The sequence below is a fragment of the Cherax quadricarinatus genome, chromosome 27 (assembly GCF_038502225.1).
Source record: "Cherax quadricarinatus isolate ZL_2023a chromosome 27, ASM3850222v1, whole genome shotgun sequence".
NCBI classification, from domain to species: domain Eukaryota; kingdom Metazoa; phylum Arthropoda; class Malacostraca; order Decapoda; family Parastacidae; genus Cherax; species Cherax quadricarinatus.
Genome location: NC_091318.1, coordinates 29329373 through 29350502, shown reverse-complemented (window position 1 = coordinate 29350502; position 21130 = coordinate 29329373). Strand labels below are relative to the sequence as shown.

At 39.3% G+C, this 21130-nt stretch overlaps 1 protein-coding gene across 1 annotated transcript in view; it reads right to left on the bottom strand.

Moving 5' to 3' along the window:
- Positions 1–8980: 8980 nt before the first annotated feature.
- The window catches only part of LOC128691164 (uncharacterized), a 30531-nt gene continuing 18381 nt past the window's right edge, over positions 8981–21130 (bottom strand). The window contains exons 7-9 of the mRNA XM_070089201.1: positions 13728–13884; positions 10737–10906; positions 8981–9707 (exon numbers count right to left, since the gene is read on the bottom strand). Of these exons, the coding sequence (XP_069945302.1) occupies positions 9129–9707; positions 10737–10906; positions 13728–13884 (906 nt within the window). The 3' untranslated portion in view covers positions 8981–9128. The remainder of the gene's footprint in view (positions 9708–10736; positions 10907–13727; positions 13885–21130) is intronic.

The window sequence follows — 21130 nt, the reverse complement described above, 5'->3', positions numbered from 1 at the left end:
AATAATAATTGGTAGTAGGTTGGTAGACAGCAACCACCCAGGGAGGTACTACCGTCCTGCCAAGTGAGTGTAAAACGAAGCCTGTGATTGTTTTACATGATGGTAGGATTGCTGATGTCTTTTGTCTGTCTCATAAATATGCAAGATTACAGGCATATCTTGCTACTTCTACTTACACTTAGGTCACACTACACATACATGTACACATTTATTTATACACACTCATCTGAGTTTTCTTTGATTTTATCTTAATAGTTCTTGGTCTTATTAATTTTCCTTTTATATCCATGGGGAAGTGGAATAAGAATCTTTCCTCCGTAAGCCATGCGTGTTGTAAAAGTCAACTAAAATGCCGGGAACAATGGGCTAGTAACCCCTTTTCCTGTAAAGATTACTAAAAAGAATAAGAAGAAGAAAATTGTCAAAGTGGGAAGTCTGAATGTGCGTGGATGTTGTGCAGATGATAAGAAAGAGATGATTGTGGATGTTATGAATGAGAAGAAGCTGGATGTCCTGGCTTTAAGTGAAACAAAGCTGAAGGGGGTGGGAGAGTTTCAGTGGAGAGGAATAAATGGGATTAGGTCAGGGGTTTCAAATAGAGTTAGAGCTAAAGAAGGAGTAGCAATAATGTTGAAGGATAAGCTATGGCAGGAAAAGAGGGACTATAAATGTATTAATTCAAGGATTATGTGGAGTAAAATAAAGATTGGATGTGAAAAGTGGGTTATAATAAGCGTGTATGCACCTGGAGAAGAGAGAAGTGTAGAGGAGAGAGAGAGATTTTGGGAAATGTTGAGTGAATGCGTGGGGAGTTTTGAATCAAGTGTGAGAGTAATGGTGGTTGGGGATTTTAATGCTAAAGTGGGTAAAAATGTTATGGAGGTAGTAGTAGGTAAATTTGGGGTGCCAGGGGTAAATGTAAATGGGGAGCCTTTAATTGAGCTATGTGTAGAAAGAAATTTGGTAATAAGTAATACATATTTTATGAAAAAGAGGATAAATAAATATACAAGGTATGATGTAGCACGTAATGAAAGTAGTTTATTAGATTATGTATTGGTGGATAAAAGGTTGATGGGTAGGCTCCAGGATGTACATGTTTATAGAGGGGCAACTGATATATCGGATCATTATTTAGTTGTAGCTACAGTTAGAGTAAGAGGTAGATGGGAAAAGAGGAAGGTGGCAACAACAAGTAAGAGGGAGGTGAAAGTGTATAAACTAAGGGAGGAGGAAGTTCGGGTGAGATATAAGCGACTATTGGCAGAAAGGTGGGCTAGTGCAAAGATGAGTAGTGGGGGGGTTGAAGAGGGTTGGAATAGTTTTAAAAATGCAGTATTAGAATGTGGGGCAGAAGTTTGTGGTTATAGGAGGGTGAGGGCAGGAGGAAAGAGGAGTGATTGGTGGAATGATGAAGTAAAGGGTGTGATAAAAGAGAAAAAGGTAGCTTATGAGAGGTTTTTACAAAGCAGAAGTGTTATAAGAAGAGCAGAGTATATGGAGAGTAAAAGAAAGGTAAAGAGAGTGGTGAGAGAGTGCAAAAGGAGAGCAGATGATAGAGTGGGAGAGGCACTGTCAAGAAATTTTAATGAAAATAAGAAAAAATTTTGGAGTGAGTTAAACAAGTTAAGAAAGCCTAGGGAAAATATGGATTTGTCAGTTAAAAACAGAGTAGGGGAGTTAGTAGATGGGGAGATGGAGGTATTGGGTAGATGGCGAGAATATTTTGAGGAACTTTTAAATGTTAAGGAAGAAACAGAGGCAGTAATTTCATGCACTGGTCAGGGAGGTATACCATCTTTTAGGAGTGAAGAAGAGCAGAATGTAAGTGTGGGGGAGGTACGCGAGGCATTACGTAAAATGAAAGGGGGTAAAGCAGCTGGAACTGATGGGATCATGACAGAAATGTTAAAAGCAGGGGGGGATATAGTGTTGGAGTGGTTGGTACTTTTGTTTAATAAATGTATGAAAGAGGGGAAGGTACCTAGGGATTGGCAGAGAGCATGTATAGTCCCTTTATATAAAGGGAAAGGGGACAAAAGAGACTGTAAAAATTATAGAGGAATAAGCTTACTGAGTATACCAGGAAAAGTGTACGGTAGGGTTATAATTGAAAGAATTAGAGGTAAGACAGAATGTAGGATTGCGGATGAGCAAGGAGGTTTTAGAGTGGGTAGGGGATGTGTAGATCAGGTGTTTACATTGAAGCATATATGTGAACAGTATTTAGATAAAGATAGGGAAGTTTTTATTGCATTTATGGATTTAGAAAAGGCATATGATAGAGTGGATAGAGGAGCAATGTGGCAGATGTTGCAAGTATATGGAATAGGTGGTAAGTTATTAAATGCTGTAAAGAGTTTTTATGAGGATAGTGAGGCTCAGGTTAGGGTGTGTAGAAGAGAGGGAGACTACTTCCCGGTAAAAGTAGGTCTTAGACAGGGATGTGTAATGTCACCATGGTTGTTTAATATATTTATAGATGGGGTTGTAAAGGAAGTAAATGCTAGGGTGTTTGGGAGAGGGGTGGGATTAAATTATGGGGAATCAAATTCAAAATGGGAATTGACACAGTTACTTTTTGCTGATGATACTGTGCTTATGGGAGATTCTAAAGAAAAATTGCAAAGGTTAGTGGATGAGTTTGGGAATGTGTGTAAAGGTAGAAAGTTGAAAGTGAACATAGAAAAGAGTAAGGTGATGAGGGTGTCAAATGATTTAGATAAAGAAAAATTGGATATCAAATTGGGGAGGAGGAGTATGGAAGAAGTGAATGTTTTCAGATACTTGGGAGTTGACGTGTCGGCGGATGGATTTATGAAGGATGAGGTTAATCATAGAATTGATGAGGGAAAAAAGGTGAGTGGTGCGTTGAGGTATATGTGGAGTCAAAAAACGTTATCTATGGAGGCAAAGAAGGGAATGTATGAAAGTATAGTAGTACCAACACTCTTATATGGGTGTGAAGCTTGGGTGGTAAATGCAGCAGCGAGGAGACGGTTGGAGGCAGCGGAGATGTCCTGTTTAAGGGCAATGTGTGGTGTAAATATTATGCAGAAAATTCGGAGTGTGGAAATTAGGAGAAGGTGTGGAGTTAATAAAAGTATTAGTCAGAGGGCAGAAGAGGGGTTGTTGAGGTGGTTTGGTCATTTAGAGAGAATGGATCACAGTAGAATGACATGGAAAGCATATAAATCTATAGGGGAAGGAAGGCGGGGTAGGGGTCGTCCTCGAAAGGGTTGGAGAGAGGGGGTAAAGGAGGTTTTGTGGGTAAGGGGCTTGGACTTCCAGCAAGCGTGCGTGAGCGTGTTAGATAGGAGTGAATGGAGACGAATGGTACTTGGGACCTGACGATCTGTTGGAGTGTGAGCAGGGTAATATTTAGTGAAGGGATTCAGGGAAACCGGTTATTTTCATATAGTCGGACTTGAGTCCTGGAAATGGGAAGTACAATGCCTGCACTTTAAAGGAGGGGTTTGGGATATTGGCAGTTTGGAGGGATATGTTGTGTATCTTTATATGTTTATGCTTCTAGACTGTTGTATTCTGAGCACCTCTGCAAAAACAGTGATAATGTGCGAGTGTGGTGAAAGTGTTGAATGATGATGAAAGTATTTTCTTTTTGGGGATTTTCTTTCTTTTTTGGGTCACCCTGCCTCGGTGGGAGCCGGCCGACTTGTTGAAAAAAAAAAAAAAAAAAAAAAAAATAATAATTCATACCATGTGTCCCTTCAACAGGAAGTTTCTTGATGAAGGGGAAGGGTTCTTAATCCATGGAACTGAATTTATCTTTCAGTTCCTTGAATCATACCCAGTTGCTATCCACCCCTAGATTATTATTATAATCAAAACTAAGCTCTGAATCACCGGGGTCATACAGCTCTCACTCCTAGAGCACTGTATGTTATACGTATTCACAAAATCACTTGTGTAGTATGTACTGTACTGTCTAAAGGTGCTATCACATTTATTCCTTCCATGATAATAACTTACATTTAAAGGGAGAGCAGCTTGAATTTCCTTGATCTAGGACCCCCTCACCAGCATTGATGCACCCACCTTGAAGGGTTAATGACATAGTTATTACATTTAGGGTAAAGTGCTAAACTCATAGAGGGTCATACAGCACCAGGGAAATGGAAGGCAGTCAGATTGGATCCAAGGAAGCAGAGGCAGGTCCAGTTCCTTGCATCGAGCTCCTCACCAGCATCAAGGACCCTCATCGAGATGAGGTCCCAAAAACCATTTGTCTTCTTTCACTCCTAACGTGCTCATGCATGCTTGCTGGAAGTCCAAGCCCCTCGCCCACAAAACCTCCTTTACCCCCTCCAACCATTTTGAGGACGAACTCTACCTCTCCAGATTTATACACCCTCCAAGTCATTTTGTTTTGTTCCATCCTCTCTAAATGACCAAGCCACCTCAATAAGTCCTCTTCAGCCCTCTGCTTTGTAACTCCATACCTCCTAATTTCCACATTACGAATTCTCTGCATAATATTTACACCACACATTGCCCTTAGACATGACATTTCCACTGCCTCCAGCCTCTTCCTTGCTGCAGCATTCACAACCCATGCTTCAAACCAATTTAAGAATGTTGGTACCACTATACTCATGTACATGTACATTCCTTTCTTTGCATCCATGGATAACATTTTTTGTCTCCACAGATACTGCAATGCACCACTCACCTTATCTTATTTTTTTTTTTTTTCAACAAGTCGGTCGTCTCCCACCGAGGCAGGGTGACCCAAAAAAAAGAAAGAAAATCCCCAAAAAGAAAATACTTTCATCATCATTCAACACTTTCACCACACTCACACATTATCACTGCTTTTGCAGAGGTGCTCAGAATATAACAGTTTAGAAGCATATACGTATAGAGATACACAACATATCCCTCCAAACTGCCAATATCCCAAACCCCTCCTTTAAAGTGCAGGCATTGTACTTCCCATTTCCAGGACTCAAGTCCGACTATATGAAAATAACCGGTTTCCCTGAATCCCTTCACTAAATATTACCCTGCTCACACTCCAACAGATCGTCAGGTCCCAAGTATCATTCGTCTCCATTCACTCCTATCTAACACGCTCATGCACGCTTGCTGGAAGTCCAAGCCCCTCACCCACAAAACCTCCTTTACCCCCTCTTTCCAACCCTTTCGAGGACGACCCCTACCCCTCTTTCCTTCCCCTATAGATTTATATGCTTTCCATGTCATTCTACTTTGATCCATTCTCTCTAAATGACCAAACCACCTCAACAACCCCTCTTCTGCCCTCTGACTAATGCTTTTATTAACTCCACACCTTCTCCTAATTTCCACACTCCGAATTTTCTGCATAATATTTACACCACACATTGCCCTTAGACAGGACATCTCCACTGCCTCCAACCGTCTCCTCGCTGCTGCATTTACCACCCAAGCTTCACATCCATATAAGAGTGTTGGTACTACTATACTTTCATACATTCCCTTCTTTGCCTCCATAGATAACGTTTTTTGACTCCACATATACCTCAACGCACCACTCACCTTTTTTCCCTCATCAATTCTATGATTAACCTCATCCTTCATAAATCCATCCGCCGACACGTCAACTCCCAAGTATCTGAAAACATTCACTTCTTCCATACTCCTCCTCCCCAATTTGATATCCAATTTTTCTTTATCTAAATCATTTGATACCCTCATCACCTTACTCTTTTCTATGTTCACTTTCAACTTTCTACCTTTACACACATTCTCAAACTCATCCACTAACATTTGCAATTTTTCTTTAGAATCTCCCATAAGCACAGTATCATCAGCAAAAAGTAACTGTGTCAATTCCCATTTTGAATTTGATTCCCCATAATTTAATCCCACCCCTCTCCCGAACACCCTAGCATTTACTTCTTTTACAACCCCATCTATAAATATATTAAACAACCATGGTGACATTACACATCCCTGTCTAAGACCTACTTTTACCGGGAAGTATTCTCCCTCTTTTCTACACACCCTAACCTGAGCCTCACTATCCTCATAAAAGCTCTTTACAGCATTTAGTAACTTACCACCTATTCCATATACTTGCAACATCTGCCACAAAACATGTTAAGCTCATGTGCTGTCAAAAATAAAATCAGGTTTGATCAAAGTTTACACAGCAGAGGTGAGAGATTGTAGAAGGAACATCAGCAGACAGATAGATATTATTACATTCATGGGTGTAAATCTTAAACCCACAAGGATCATACAATGCCCAGGGATATACAAAGCAATCAGGTTTGATCCAAGGAAGAGATCAGATTCAATTCCTTAGATCAAGAGTCCCTCAATGGCATTAAGGAACTTCCCTTGGAGGAAACAAGAGAGGAAAGAAGGATATGAAATGTCTCAGATGAAAATTACATTATTGTAGTAGCAACAGTTTAATTATGTAGTCCATAATTTTGAAAAGAAACATTATTTTGCTTCAGTAAATCCTGAACTATTTATTAAGTTATGAGTGACAGAAAACAGGAAAGTCAAAAAGTTAGCTCTGGTGAAGAAGTGGGTTACAGCATAGGAGAGGAGAAGCAAGGGAAAGCATAGTCACATTAAATCACATTCGAGAGATTAGAACAGCGCTGTATGACCCTTATGGGTTTAGTGCTTGGTTATGATTGTATTAATAATAATCTACAGATTAGAGCATTTTGATAATATACTGGAAAGAACAGGCATCAATATAAGCAAAATTGGTAATTATTTTTTTTTTTAATTTTTATTAACACATCGGCCATTTCCCACCAAGGTAAGGTGGCCCGAAAAAGAAAAACTTTCACCATCATTCACTCCATCACTGTCTTGCCAGAGGTGCACTTACACTGGTCATAAAACTGCAATATTAACACCCCTCCTTCAAAGTGCAGGCACTGTACTTCCCATCTCCAGGACTCAAGATCTGACTGCCTGTTTCCCATTAATCCCTTCATAAATATTACCCTGCTCACACTCCAACAGCACATCAAATCCTAAAAACTATATGTCTCCATTCGCTCCTAACACACTCACGTATGCTTGCTGAAGTCCAAGCCCCTCACGCACAAAACCTCCTTTACCCCCTCCCTCCAACCTTCTTAGGCTGACCTCTACCCCACCATCCCTGCACTACAGATTTATACACTTGAAGTCATTCTATTTTGTTCCATTCTCTCTACATATCTGAACCACCTCAACAACCCCTCCTTAGCCCTCTGGATAATAGTTTTAGTATTCCTGCACCTCCTAATTTCCAAACTACGAATTCTCTGCATTATATTCACACCACACATTGCCCTCAGACATGACATCTCCACTGCCTCCAACATTCTCCTTGTTGCAGCATTCACCACCCATACTTCGCACCCATATAAGAGCATTGGTATAATTATACTCTCATACATTCCTCTCCTTACTTTCATGGACAAAGTTCTTTCTCTCCAGACTCCTCAGTACACCACCCACCTTTTCTCCCTTGTTCTATGATCCACCTCATCTTTCATAGACCCATCTGCTGACACATCCACTTCTATATATCTGAACACATTCACCTCCTCCTTACTCTCTCCCTACAATCTGATATCCTATCTTTCATTACCTAATTTTTTTATCCTTATCACTTTACTCTTTATTATATTCACTTTTAATTTTCTTCTTTTACATACCTTAAAACCTCTGCAACTTCTCTTCAGTATCTCCCAAGAGCACAGTGTCATCAGCAAATAGCAACTGTGACAACTCCCACTTTATATTAGATTCTTTATTTTTTAACCCCACACCTCTTGCCAACACCCCATCTATGAATATATTGAACAACCTTGTTTAAGGCCTACTTTTACTGGGAAATTATCTCCCTCTCTCCTCCATACTCTAACCTAAGCCTCACTATCCTAGTAAAAACTTTTCACTGCTTTCAATAATCTACCTCCTATTTCAAACATTTGCAACATCTGCCACATTGCTCCTGTAGCCACCCTGTCATGTGCCTTTTCCAAATCCATAAATGCCACAAAAACCTCTTTACCCTCATCTAAATACGGTTCACTTATGTTTCATTGTAAAATTGGTAATAAGCTTAATTATATTTATAAAGAAGCACTAAACCCACAGGGGGCATACAGTGCCTGGTAAATAGCATGTAATTAGGTTTGGTCTCAGAAAAGGAAGGATATTCTCCAGCTGTTGTTGCACTGAGATAATATCCTCCCTTGACAGTTTATTGGTTTTTAATCACTCCTCCAAACTTACTCACATCATTCAGTTTAGAAAGAAGAAATTCCTAACGAAGCCATCAGAATTTTGTAAACTGTTGAAAAGCCTGTATTAATGTCTGATCTGGAAATTTTAAGACATTTACCACAAGGCTCATTCACAATCACTGGTGCAGTTTAAACTCTTAACTGATGGAATGAAACAAAATAAAAGGTGATACAAGTAATGACAATTTAATATATAGATAGCATTTTACATTTTGATAGAAAAGCCAATTTTTTTATTAAAATTCATAGGGACAAATGTCAACAATCCTTTACTAATTTTCCTTTTCCCCTATCACATGAACTGTGCCAGCATTAGTCTGTTCAAAGATAATTAGAAATACTATATTACAGAATAAACTCAATACAGTCATCATTAGTTTGTTAACAATAATATAACAATGCAGTAGTATTGTACCTCTATATTATCAATGTCATAATAGTATTTTTTTCAATGCCTCTCACATTCTGATAAATGAAGTCAGTCTAAGTGGCTCTAAAATAACAAAAAATAAGATGCATGTATTTGTCAAACGTAACTATAATGTGTGCCTCTCAAGTTGAGTGTTAAGCTTCTAGAAATGTACATGTGAAGAAACTGTGATGAGGCTTTCAGCAAGAAAATGTGCATGCAAAATTACAATTTAAATACATTACCTCCAACGAAATATATTTTTCACACACCAGCCGTCTCCCACCGAGGTAGGGCGAGGAGGAGAACAAACTTTCACCATCGCTCACCTCATCACCGTCTTGCCAGAGGGTGCATACATTACAGCTCAGATGCCCCTCCAAACTGCAACATCCCCACCCCTCTCAGAGTACAGTGCCAGAGAAATGTATATAAAATTATTGAAGTCATTCATCATCACTTTCATCCACATCATCATCACTCATTTCATTCCAAGCAGCAGCTTCATCACTGTCAATATCCTTAACACTACCTTCAGTATCATCCAAAGCCTTTCGTTGCTCACTAAGTTTTTTTAAGTAAGCTAACTCCTGTGCTTCTAAATCTTCATCATCAGAACTAGAGCATTCATATTCAGCTAGCTTCTTTCCCATTTTCTTCTTTACTGATTTCTTTGCCTTTGTAAATTCAATTTCTGTTGTCCCATCTTGGTCAAGATCCATCATGACCTCTTCCTCCTGTTGCTTGGCCTTTGCTGTTTTCTTTTTCTTTACCTTTTTTTTAATTTCTGTAGTATTACCACTAACAAGTTTCACTGTGCTTTCTTTCTCCTGCTTCTTACCTTTCTTTGACAGTTTCTTCTTCTTTTCTTTTGATGTGACTTTTGTATTTTCTGCTTGTACTGCACTAATGTCTTCAGATTCCACTATGCACTCTGATTCCTTCTGCTTCTTTCCCTCATTTTCCTTTTTGTCAGTTTTTTTTTCACAGTTTCTAGCAACATATTTCTTGAATTTTTTTGGTATCTGTAATAAGAAATAATTTACTTAATAAACCTTATGAAAAATATGACACTTTATTACCAAATCAAAGACCAATGAGCAACACAATGTTTTAACAATTATACACACACACATGCTGACTTAACTTCCAATACATTCACATTCTACACTATAAAATATTAATGTTGAAAAATAAATTATAGAATAAATATGAATCCTAAAAAGTAATGCGGTAAATCTTTCCTGAATTACAGAAGACGAACTGAAGTTTTCATATAAACTTCTCAAACATAGCCACAATTGCCATATTTCATAATACTGCGCACTTCTGGGAACTGCATCAACAATAAGGCTTAGCTTAGTTCCCTCATTCATATAGCATTCAACATAACTATCAACCATATAAAAATTATTAATGAAAATCCTATTCTATTTTGCTCAAGTTTACGTATGTAGAATCAATATACAGTGGACCCCCGCATAACGATCACCTCCGAATGCGACCAATTATGTAAGTGTATTTATGTAAGTGCGTTTGTACGTGTATGTTTGGGGGTCTGAAATGGACTAATCTACTTCACAATATTCCTTATGGGAACAAATTCGGTCAGTACTGGCACCTGAACATACTTCTGGAGAGAAAAAATATCGTTAACCGGGGGTCCATTGTATGTTCATTTGAAAGATATTTTGGCTTCGTTTATTGAAGCTTTAAGGATAATTTTTTTTTTAAATGAGCTTCCATTCACACAAAACAAATTCACTACTCACAAACACTGAGACCCAACACAGTTCAAATTATATCTAATATGTGAAGCACTTCCTACTCGTACAGTATACAAATTTCAACAATTCCCATACAGTCCTGATGCCACTAACTATTAACTAACTGAAGCCCAACTCTACTGTATATTAGCTTCAAATTATTAGGTTTATATGAGCCAGCCTGATGATCACATTATTTACTCTTATAAATGCTTCATATTTTGAAAAAGAAAAAAACTTATAGAAAAACTCTAAAAATACTAAGACTAATTCTTTCACAGACCGTACCTCATCTATTTCGTCTTCAGGAATTCTGTCAAGAACCTTCTTATGCATATTTACAACTGTAATACTGCTATCAGGATAAATAGTAACCACTCTGTTGTTAAGTACACCTGATATTGGCTTCTTCATATACAATGGCCTCTGAGGGATGACACCAATATCATTCAGAGAACCTGCCAAAAAAATAGTTTATGCATAAGTTTTTTTTTTTAACAACACACCATATCCCACCATAGCAGAGTGACCCAAAAAGAAAAACGATAGATTTTCTTTTTAGATTTAGTAACTTATACAGGAGATGGAGTTAAGAATAAATGTATAAAATTTAAATCCTTTTTAAACTTTCTGATTCAAGACCTGCATAACACACAAAGAGTACAACCTCAAAATAGCATTTAGTACAAAAAGAGTACAACCTCAAAATGGCATTTAGTCGCCTCTTACAAAACGCATGGCTCGTGGAGGAAGAATTCTTCTCCACTTCCCCATGGAGAAAATTGCATTTTTTTTTTTTCAACAAGTCGGCGGTCTCCCACCGAGGCAGGCTGACCCAAAAAGAAAGAAAATCCCCAAAAAGAAAATACTTTCATCATCATTCAACACTTTCACCTCACTCACACATAATCACTGTTTTTGCAGAGGTGCTCAGAGCACAACAGTTTAGAAGTATATATGTATAAAGATACACAACATATCCCTCCAAACTGCTAATATCTCGAAATCCCTCCTTTAGAGTGCAGGCATTGTACTTCCCATTTCCAGGACTCAAGTCCAGCTATATAAAAATAACCAGTTTCCCTGAATCCCTTCACTAAATATTACCCTGCTCACACTCCAACAGATCGTCAGGTCCCAAATACCATTCGTCTCCATTCACTCCCATTGAACACGCTCATGCACGCCTGCTGGAAGTCCAAGCCCCTTGCCCACAAAACCTCCCTTACCCTTTCCTTCCAATCTTTTCGAGGATGGCCTTCCTCCTACAGATTTAAATGCTCTCCATGTCATTCTACTTTGATCCATTCTCTCTAAATGACCAAACCACCTCAACAACCCCTCTTCAGCCCTCTACTAATACTTTTATTAAACTCCACACCTCCTAATTTCCACACTCTGAATTTTCTGCATAATATTTACACCACACATTGCCCTTAGACACCACTCACCTTTTTTCCCTTCATCAATTCTATGAGTAACCTCATCCTTCATAAATCCATCTGCCGACACGTCAACTCCCAAGTATCTGAAAACATTCACTTCTTCCATACTCCTCCTCCCCAATTTGATATCCAATTTTTCTTTATCTAAATCATTTGACACCCTCATCACCTTACTCTTTTCTATGTTCACTTTCAACTTTCTACCTTTACACACATTCCCAAACTCATCCACTAACCTTTGCAATTTTTCTTTAGAATCTCCCATAAGCACAGTATCATCAGCAAAAAGTAACTGTGTCAATTCCCATTTTGAATTTGATTCCCCATAATTTAATCCCACCCCTCTCCCAAACACCCTAGCATTTACTTCTTTTGCAACCCCATCTACAAATATATTAAACAACCATGGTGACATTACACATCCCTGTCTAAGACCTACTTTTACTAGGAAGTATTCTCCCTCTCTTCTACACACCCTAACCTGAGCCTCACTATCCTCATAAAAACTCTTTACAGCATTTAGTAACTTACCACCTATTCCATATACTTGCAACATCTACCACATTGCTCCCCTATCCACTCTATCATATGCCTTTTCTAAATCCATAAATGCAATAAAAACTTCCCTACCTTTATCTATATACTGTTCACATATATGCTTCAATGTAAACACTTGATCTACACATCCCCTACCCACTCTGAAACCTTCCTGCTCATCCAAAATCCTACATTCTGTCTTGCCTCTAATTCTTTCAATTATAACCCTACCGTACACTTTTCCTGGTATACTCGGTAAACTTATTCCTCTATAATTTTTACAATCTCTTTTGTCCCCCTTCCCTTTATATAAAGGGACTATACATACTCTGCCAATCCCTAGGTACCTTCCCCTCCTTCATACATTTATTAAACAAAAGTACCAACCACTCCAACACTATATCCCCCCTGCTTTTAACATTTCTGTCATGATCCCATCAGTTCCAGCTGCTTTACCCACTTTCATTCTATGTAATGCCTCACGTACCTCCCCCACACTTACATTCTGCTCTTCTTCACTCCTAAAAGATGGTATACCTCCCTGGCCAGTGAATGAAATTACTGCCTCCCTTTCTTCCTCAACATTTAAAAGTTCCTCAAAATATTCTTGCCATCTACCTAATACCTCCCTCTCCCCATCTACTAACTCCCCTACTCTGTTTTTAACTGACAAATCCATACGTTCCCTAGGCTTTCTTAACTTGTTTAACTCACTCCAAAATTTTTTCTTATTTTCATTAAAATTTCTTGACAGTGCCTCTCCCACTCTATCATCTGCTCTCCTTTTGCACTCTCTCACCACTCTGTTCACCTTTCTTTTACTCTCCATATATTCTGCTCTTCTTATAACACTTCTGCAATTATCAGAATATAAAAATTACGTAAATAAAAAATGAGACAAAAAGGTATATCAGCAACATTTCTGAAAGGAGCAGGACTCCATGTTGCTGTCACACGAGCATCTACTGCCATCTTTGCCACCTTATATCTCAATAAGTACTGGCCCTAAATTTTTTTTTGGTCTTGTTACATGCAGAAAATTCCCCTCTTCATCTATTTTTTTTTTTTTAAATATTCCGAGTGCTAGCAGTAAAATGTAGATCAACGGTTTGACAGTTAAAGGATTAATAAAGCTTAAAGTTGACTGGTATGAGATAACAAGAAATATGAGCACAAACCATTCAAGCTAAAAACAAAGGTAATACAAGCACGATAAAAGTAAATGTTAGACTGTTGATACTTGCAATAAATGAATCAAATATATACAACAGTTAAAAACAGATTGATACAAACATACCTATTTTAACATAGATAGGAACTGATAATGATAGTGCTAGTTTGAGATTAAGATTCATTATATTTTTCCATCCCCCTGGGATGGATCTAGCCAGTTTCTTAACAACCGCCAATATATTTTCTACAATCTCTTCATCCGTGTGGCTAAGACGACCAACCTGAAAAAACAAACATAAATTAAGTTAATAAATATATGTTAGGTTGACTCATTAAAACCTATCTAAATAAATAATACATGACAGGAGATGGATGATAAAACTTCAAGACATAACTTTAAAAGGACCAATTTCGATATGTCACAGTTTCCGTGTACTGTATCTACAATGATAACTCTTCTTCCTTCTTCACAACTTTCCCAGTACGTATAGGTAATCTAATCCCCAGTATTTTCCCAACTAATGTATACATTTTCTGTCTATGTCTGATGCCTTGTTTGCAAAGAACTTTCCTTCCAAAAGTACACTTAAAAAATTAATATCATCAAATAATCTTATCTGAATACAACTGTTAGGTATTCTGTCATCAAGGAACTTATACCATGTTTAATTCTCCACTTATCATATTCCTGGTTGTATATTTACCATACAGGCTAATCATTTACCATGCAGGCCAATCATTTACTATTCCTTCCATACTACTGCCATGATTCTCTTGAACACTATTACTCTACACCTCACACTGTTAGCTGTCAAGGCTATCCCAGAACTTTCTTCTTTCAACACAGCGGCCGTATCCCACCAAGGCAGGGTGGCCCAAAAGGAAAAACAAAGTTTCTCTTTTTACATTTAGTAATATATACAGGAGAAGGGGTTACTAGCCCCTTACTCCCGGCATTTTAGTCGCCTCTTACAACACGCATGGCTTACGGAGGAAGAATTCTGTTCCACTTCCACATGGAGATAAGAGGAAATACACAAGAACAAAAACTAGAAAGAAAATAGCAGAAAACCCAGAGGGGTGTGTATATATATATATGCTTGTACACATATGTGTATGTGACCTAAGTGTAGGTAGAAGTAGCAAGATGTACCTGTAATCTTGCATATTTGAGACAGACAGAAGACACCAGCAATCCTACCATCATGCAAAACAATTACAGGTTTTCGTTTCACACTCACTTGGCAGGACGGTAGTACCTCCCTGGGTGGTTGCTGTCTACCAACCTACTACCTAGAGAACTTTCTATATACTGTGTATATTTTTCTTCCAGAGAGAGATGTTTTATTTATATCTGCCTATTCCTATTATTATTCTTATTCTCATTCTCTAGCTACAAGACACCACTGGCCACACTGCACTTTGTATTAGAAAAACATGTTCTTCTAAAGGAATTAAAAAAAAAAATGGTTTTTAATTTTTAAAGTTCAGTACTTGTATAATGTGTACGTGTATTTGTATGGTATAGTATACAGTGGACCCCCGCATACCTTTGGCATCACATAACGTTTAATCCGCATACCGATACATTTTATCGCTAAAATTTTGCCTCGCATACCGCTTAAAAACCCGCTCACCGCTGTTCGTCCGAGACGCGTCCAATGTGCGCCTTAGCCAGCCTCACATGTTCCGCCGGTGGCATTGTTTACCAGCCAGCCTCCGCGGTAGCATCCAAGCATACAATCGTAACATTTCGTATTATTACAGTGTTTTTGGTGATTTTATCTGGAAAATAAGTGACCATGGGCCCCAAGAAAGCTTCTAGTGCCAACCCTTCAGCAATAAGGGTGAGAATTACTATAGAGATGAAGAAAAAGATCATTGATAAGTATGAAAGTGGAGTGCGTGTCTCCGAGCTGGCCAGGTTGTATAATGAACCCCAATCAACCATCGCTACTATTGGTGGTACAGCTGCTGCTGCTGCTGTAGCATCGTCTGCTGCTGCTGCTGTAGCATCGTCTGCTGCTGCTGTAGCATCGTCTGCTGCTGCTGTAGCATCGGCTGCTGCTGCTGTAGCACTGTCAGCTGCTGCTGCTGCTGTAGCATCGTCTGCTGCTGCTGTAGCACTGTCAGCTGCTGCTGCTGCTGTAGCATCGTCTGCTGCTGCTGTAGCATCGTCTGCTGCTGCTGTAGCATTGTCTGCTGCTGCTGTAGCATCATCTGCTGCTGCTGTAGCATTGTCTGCTGCTGCTGTAGCATCGTCTGCTGCTGCTGTAGCATTGTCTGCTGCTGCTGTAGCATCGTCTGCTGCTGCTGTAGCACTGTCAGCTGCTGCTGCTGCTGTAGCACTGTTGTTGGTGTGGCTTATTGAGAATATACCAAGAAACAATTAACCCCAGAGGATTTTCCACCCAGGATAACCCAAAAAAGTCAGTGTCATCGAAGACTGTCTAACTTATTTCCATTGGGGTCCTTAATCTTGTCTCCCAGGATGCAACCCACACCAGTCGACTAACACCCAGGTGAACAGGGAAAAATGCCTGGAACTAGTGCTCATATTGGTGAATTTAAAGCCAGCAAAGGTTGGTTTGAGAGATTTAAGAATCGTAGTGACATACACAGTGTGATAAGGCCTGTTCTGGAAGAAAATGCCAAACAGGACCTACAGTACTCAGGAGGAAAAGGCACTCCCAGGACACAGTGTCTCATCAGTCATTGCTGCATCTTCAATAAAGGTGTCATTTATTCTTCATTTAGTAGACTAGTACATGCACAATATATACTGTGCAAGTACTACTCTACTATTGTGCATGTATCCTTCTCTTTGTGTGTAGGAAAATGTATATTTCATGTGGTAAAAATTTTTTTTTCATACTTTTGGGTGTCTTGCACGGATTAATTTGATTTCCATTATTTCTTATGGGGAAAATTCATTCACATACCAATTATTTCGCATACCAATGAGCCCTCTTGCACGGATTAAAATCGGAATGCGGGGGTCCACTGTATTTAGACCTAGGTAGTAGGTTGGTAGACAGCAACCACCCAGGGAGGTACTACTGTCCTGCCAAGTGAGTGTAAAATGAAAGCCTGTAATTGTTTTACATGATGGTAGGATTGCTGGTGTCTTTTTTCTGTCTTATAAACATGCAAGATTTTAGGCATGTCTTGTTACTTCTACTTACACTTAGGTCACACTACACATGCATATATTTTTTTTTTTTTCAACAAGTCGGCCGTCTCCCACCGAGGCAGGGTGACCCAAAAAAGAAAGAAAATCCCCAAAAAGAAAATGCTTTCATCATCACTCAACACTTTCACCACACTCACACATTATCACTGTTTTTGCAGAGGTACTCAGAATACAACAGTTTAGAAACATATATGTATAAAGATACACAACATATCCCTCCAAACTGCCAATATCCCAAACCCCTCCTTTGAAGTGCAGGCATTGTACTTCCCATTTCCAGGACTCAAGTCCGACTATATGAAAATAACCGGTTTCCCTGAATCCCTTCACTAAATATTACCCTGCTCACACTCCAACAGATCGTCAGGTCCCAAGTAACATTCGTCTCCATTCACTCCTATCTAACACACTCACACACGCTTGCTGGAAGTCCAAGCCCTTCGCCCACAAAACCTCCTTTACCCCCTCTCTCCAACCCTTTCGAGGATGACCCCTAGCTCGCCTTCCTTCCCCTATAGATTTATATGCTTTCCATGTCATTCTACTTTGATCCATTCTCTCTAAATGACCAAACCACCTCAACAACCCCTCTTCTGCCCTCTGACTAATACTTTTATTAACTCCACACCTTTTCCTAATTTACACACTCCGAATTTTCTGCATAATATTTACACCACACATTGCCCTTAGACAGGCCACCTCTACTGCCTCCAACCATCTCCTCGCTGCTGCATTTACCACCCAAGCTTCACACCCATATAAGAGTGTTGGTACTACTATACTTTCATACATTCCCTTCTTTGCCTCAATAGATAACGTTTTTTGACTCCACATATACCTCAACGCACCACTCACCTTTTTTCCCTCATCAATTCTATGATTAACCTCATCCTTCATAAATCCATCCGCCGACACATCAACTCCCAAGTATCTGAAAGCATTCACTTCTTCCATACTCCTCCTCCCCAATTTGATATCCAATTTTTCTTTATCTAAATCATTTGATACCCTCATCACCTTACTCTTTTCTATGTTCACTTTCAACTTTCTACCTTTACACACATTCCCAAACTCATCCACTAACCTGTGCTCCCATAAGCACAGTATCATCAGCAAAAAGTAACTGTGTCAATTCCCATTTTGAATTTGATTCCCCATAATTTAATCCCACCCCTCTCCCGAACACCCTAGCATTTACTTCTTTTACAACCCCATCTATAAATATATTAAACAACCATGGTGACATTACACATCCCTGTCTAAGACCTACTTTTACCGGGAAGTAGTCTCCCTCTCTTCTACACACCCTAACCTGAGCCTCACTATCCTCATACAAACTCTTTACTGCATTTAGTAACTTACCACCTATTCCATATACTTGCAACATCTGCCACATTCCTCCTCTATCCACTCTATCATATGCCTTTTCTAAATCTATAAATGCAATAAAAACTTCCCTACCTTTATCTAAATACTGTTCACATATATGCTTCAATGTAAACACTTGATCTACACATCCCCTACCCACTCTGAAACCTCCTTGCTCATCCGCAATCCTACATTCTGTCTTACCTCTAATTCTTTCAATTATAACCCTACCGTACACTTTTCCTGGTATACTCAGTAAACTTATTCCTCTATAATTTTTACAATCTCTTTTGTCCCCTTTCCCTTTACATAAAGGGACTATACATGCTCTCTGCCAATCCCTAGGTACCTTCCCCTCTTTCATACATTTATTAAACAAAAGTACCAACCACTCCAACACTATATCCCCCCCTGCCTTTAACATTTCTGTCATGATCCCATCAGTTCCAGCTGCTTTACCCTCTTTCATTCTACGTAATGCCTCACGTACCTCCCCAACACTTACATTCTGCTCTTCTTCACTCCTAAAAGATGGTATACCTCCCTGGACAGTGCATAAAATTACCGCCTCCCTTTCTTCCTTAACATTTAAAAGTTCCTCAAAATATTCTCGCCATCTACCTAATACCTCCATCTCCCCATCTACTAACTCCCTTATTCTGTTTTTAACTGACAAATCCATAGTTTCCCTAGGCTTTCTTAACTTCTTTAACTCACTCCAAAATTTTTTCTTATTTTCATTAAAATTTCTTGACAGTGCCTCTCCCACTCTATCATCTGCTCTCCTTTTGCACTCTCTCACCACTCTCTTCACCTTTCTTTTACTCTCCATATACTCTGCTCTTCTTATAACACTTCTGCTTTGTAAAAACCTCTCATAAGCTAACTTTTTCTCTTTTATCACACCCTTTACTTCATCATTCCACCAATCACTCCTCTTTCCTCCTACCCCCACCCTCCTATAACAACAAACTTCTGCCCCACATTCTAATACTGCATTTTTAAAACTATTCTAACTCTATTAACCCCCCCCCCCCCCCACTACTCATCTTTGCACTAGCCCACCTTTCTGCCAATAGTCGCTTATATCTCACCCGAACTTCCTCCTCCCTTAGTTTATACACTTTCACCTCCCTCTTACTTCTTGTTGCCACCTTCCTCTTTTCCCATCTACCTCTTACTCTAACTGTAGCTACAACTAAATAATGATCCGATATATCAGTTGCCCCTCTATAAACATGTACATCCTGGAGCCTACCCATCAACCTTTTATCCACCAATACATAATCTAACAAGCTACTTTCATTACGTGCTACATCATACCTTGTATATTTATTTATCCTCCTTTTCATAAAATATGTATTACTTATTACCAAATCTCTTTCTACACATAGCTCAATTAAAGGCTCCCTATTTACTTTTACCCCTGGCACCACAAATTTACCTACTACTCCCTCCATAACAGTTTTACCCACTTTAGCATTGAAATCCCCAACCACCATTACTCTCACACTTGATTCAAAACTCCCCACACATTCACTCAACATTTCCCAAAATTTCTCTCTCTCCTCTACACTTCTCTCTTCTCCAGGTGCATACACGCTTACTATAACCCACTTTTCACATCCAATCTTTATTTTACTCCACATAATCCTTGAATTAATACATTTATAGTCCCTCTTTTCCTGCCATAGCTTATCCTTCAACATTATTGCTACTCCTTCTTTAGCTCTAACTCTATTTGAAACCCCTGACCTAATCCCATTTGTTCCTCTCCATTGAAACTCTCCCACCCCCTTCAGCTTTGTTTCACTTAAAGCCAGGACATCCAGTTTCTTCTCATTCATAACATCCACAATCATCTCTTTCTTATCATTTGCACAACATCCACGCACATTCAGACTTCCCACTTTGACAATTTTCTTCTTCTTATTCTTTTTAGTAATCTTTACAGGAAAAGGGGTTACTAGCCCATTGTTCCCGGCATTTTAGTTGACTTTTACAACACGCATGGCTTACGGAGGAAAGATTCTTATTCCACTTCCCCATGGATATAAAAGGAAAAGTAATAAGACCAAGAACTATTAAGATAAAATCAAAGAAAACTCAGATGAGTGTGTATAAATAAACGTGTACATGTATGTGTAGTGTGACCTAAGTGTAAGTAGAAGTAGCAAGATATACCTGTAATCTTGCATATTTATGAGACAGACAAAAGACACCAGCAATCCTACCATCATTTTTTTTTTTTTATCACACTGGCCGATTCCCACCAAGGCAGGGTGGCCCGAAAAAGAAAAACTTTCACCATCATTCACTCCATCACTGTCTTGCCAGAAGGGTGCTTTACACTATAGTTTTTAAACTGCAACATTAACATCCCTCCTTCAGAGTGCAGGCACTGTACTTCCCATCTCTAGGACTCAAGTCCGGCCTGCCGGTTTCCCTGAACCCCTTCATAAATGTTACTTTGCTCACACTCCAACAGCACGTCAAGTATTAAAAACCATTTGTCTCCATTCACTCCTATCAAACACGCTCATGCATGCCTGCTGGAAGTCCAAGCCCCTCGCACACAAAACCTCCTTTACCCCCTCCCTCCAACCTTTCCTAGGCCGACCCCTACCCCGCCTTCCTTCCACTACAGACTGATACACTCTTGAAGTTATTCTGTTTCGCTCCATTCTCTCCACATGTCCAAACCACCTCAACAACCCTTCCTCAGCCCTCTGGACAACAGTTTTGGTAATCCCGCACCTCCTCCTAACTTCCAAACTACGAATTCTCTGCATTATATTCACACCACACATTGCTCTCAGACATGACATCTCCACTGCCTCCAGCCTTCTCCTCGCTGCAACATTCATCACCCATGCTTCACACCCATATAAGAGCGCTGGTAAAACTATACTCTCATACATTCCCCTCTTTGCCTCCAAGCACAAAGTTCTTTGTCTCCACAGACT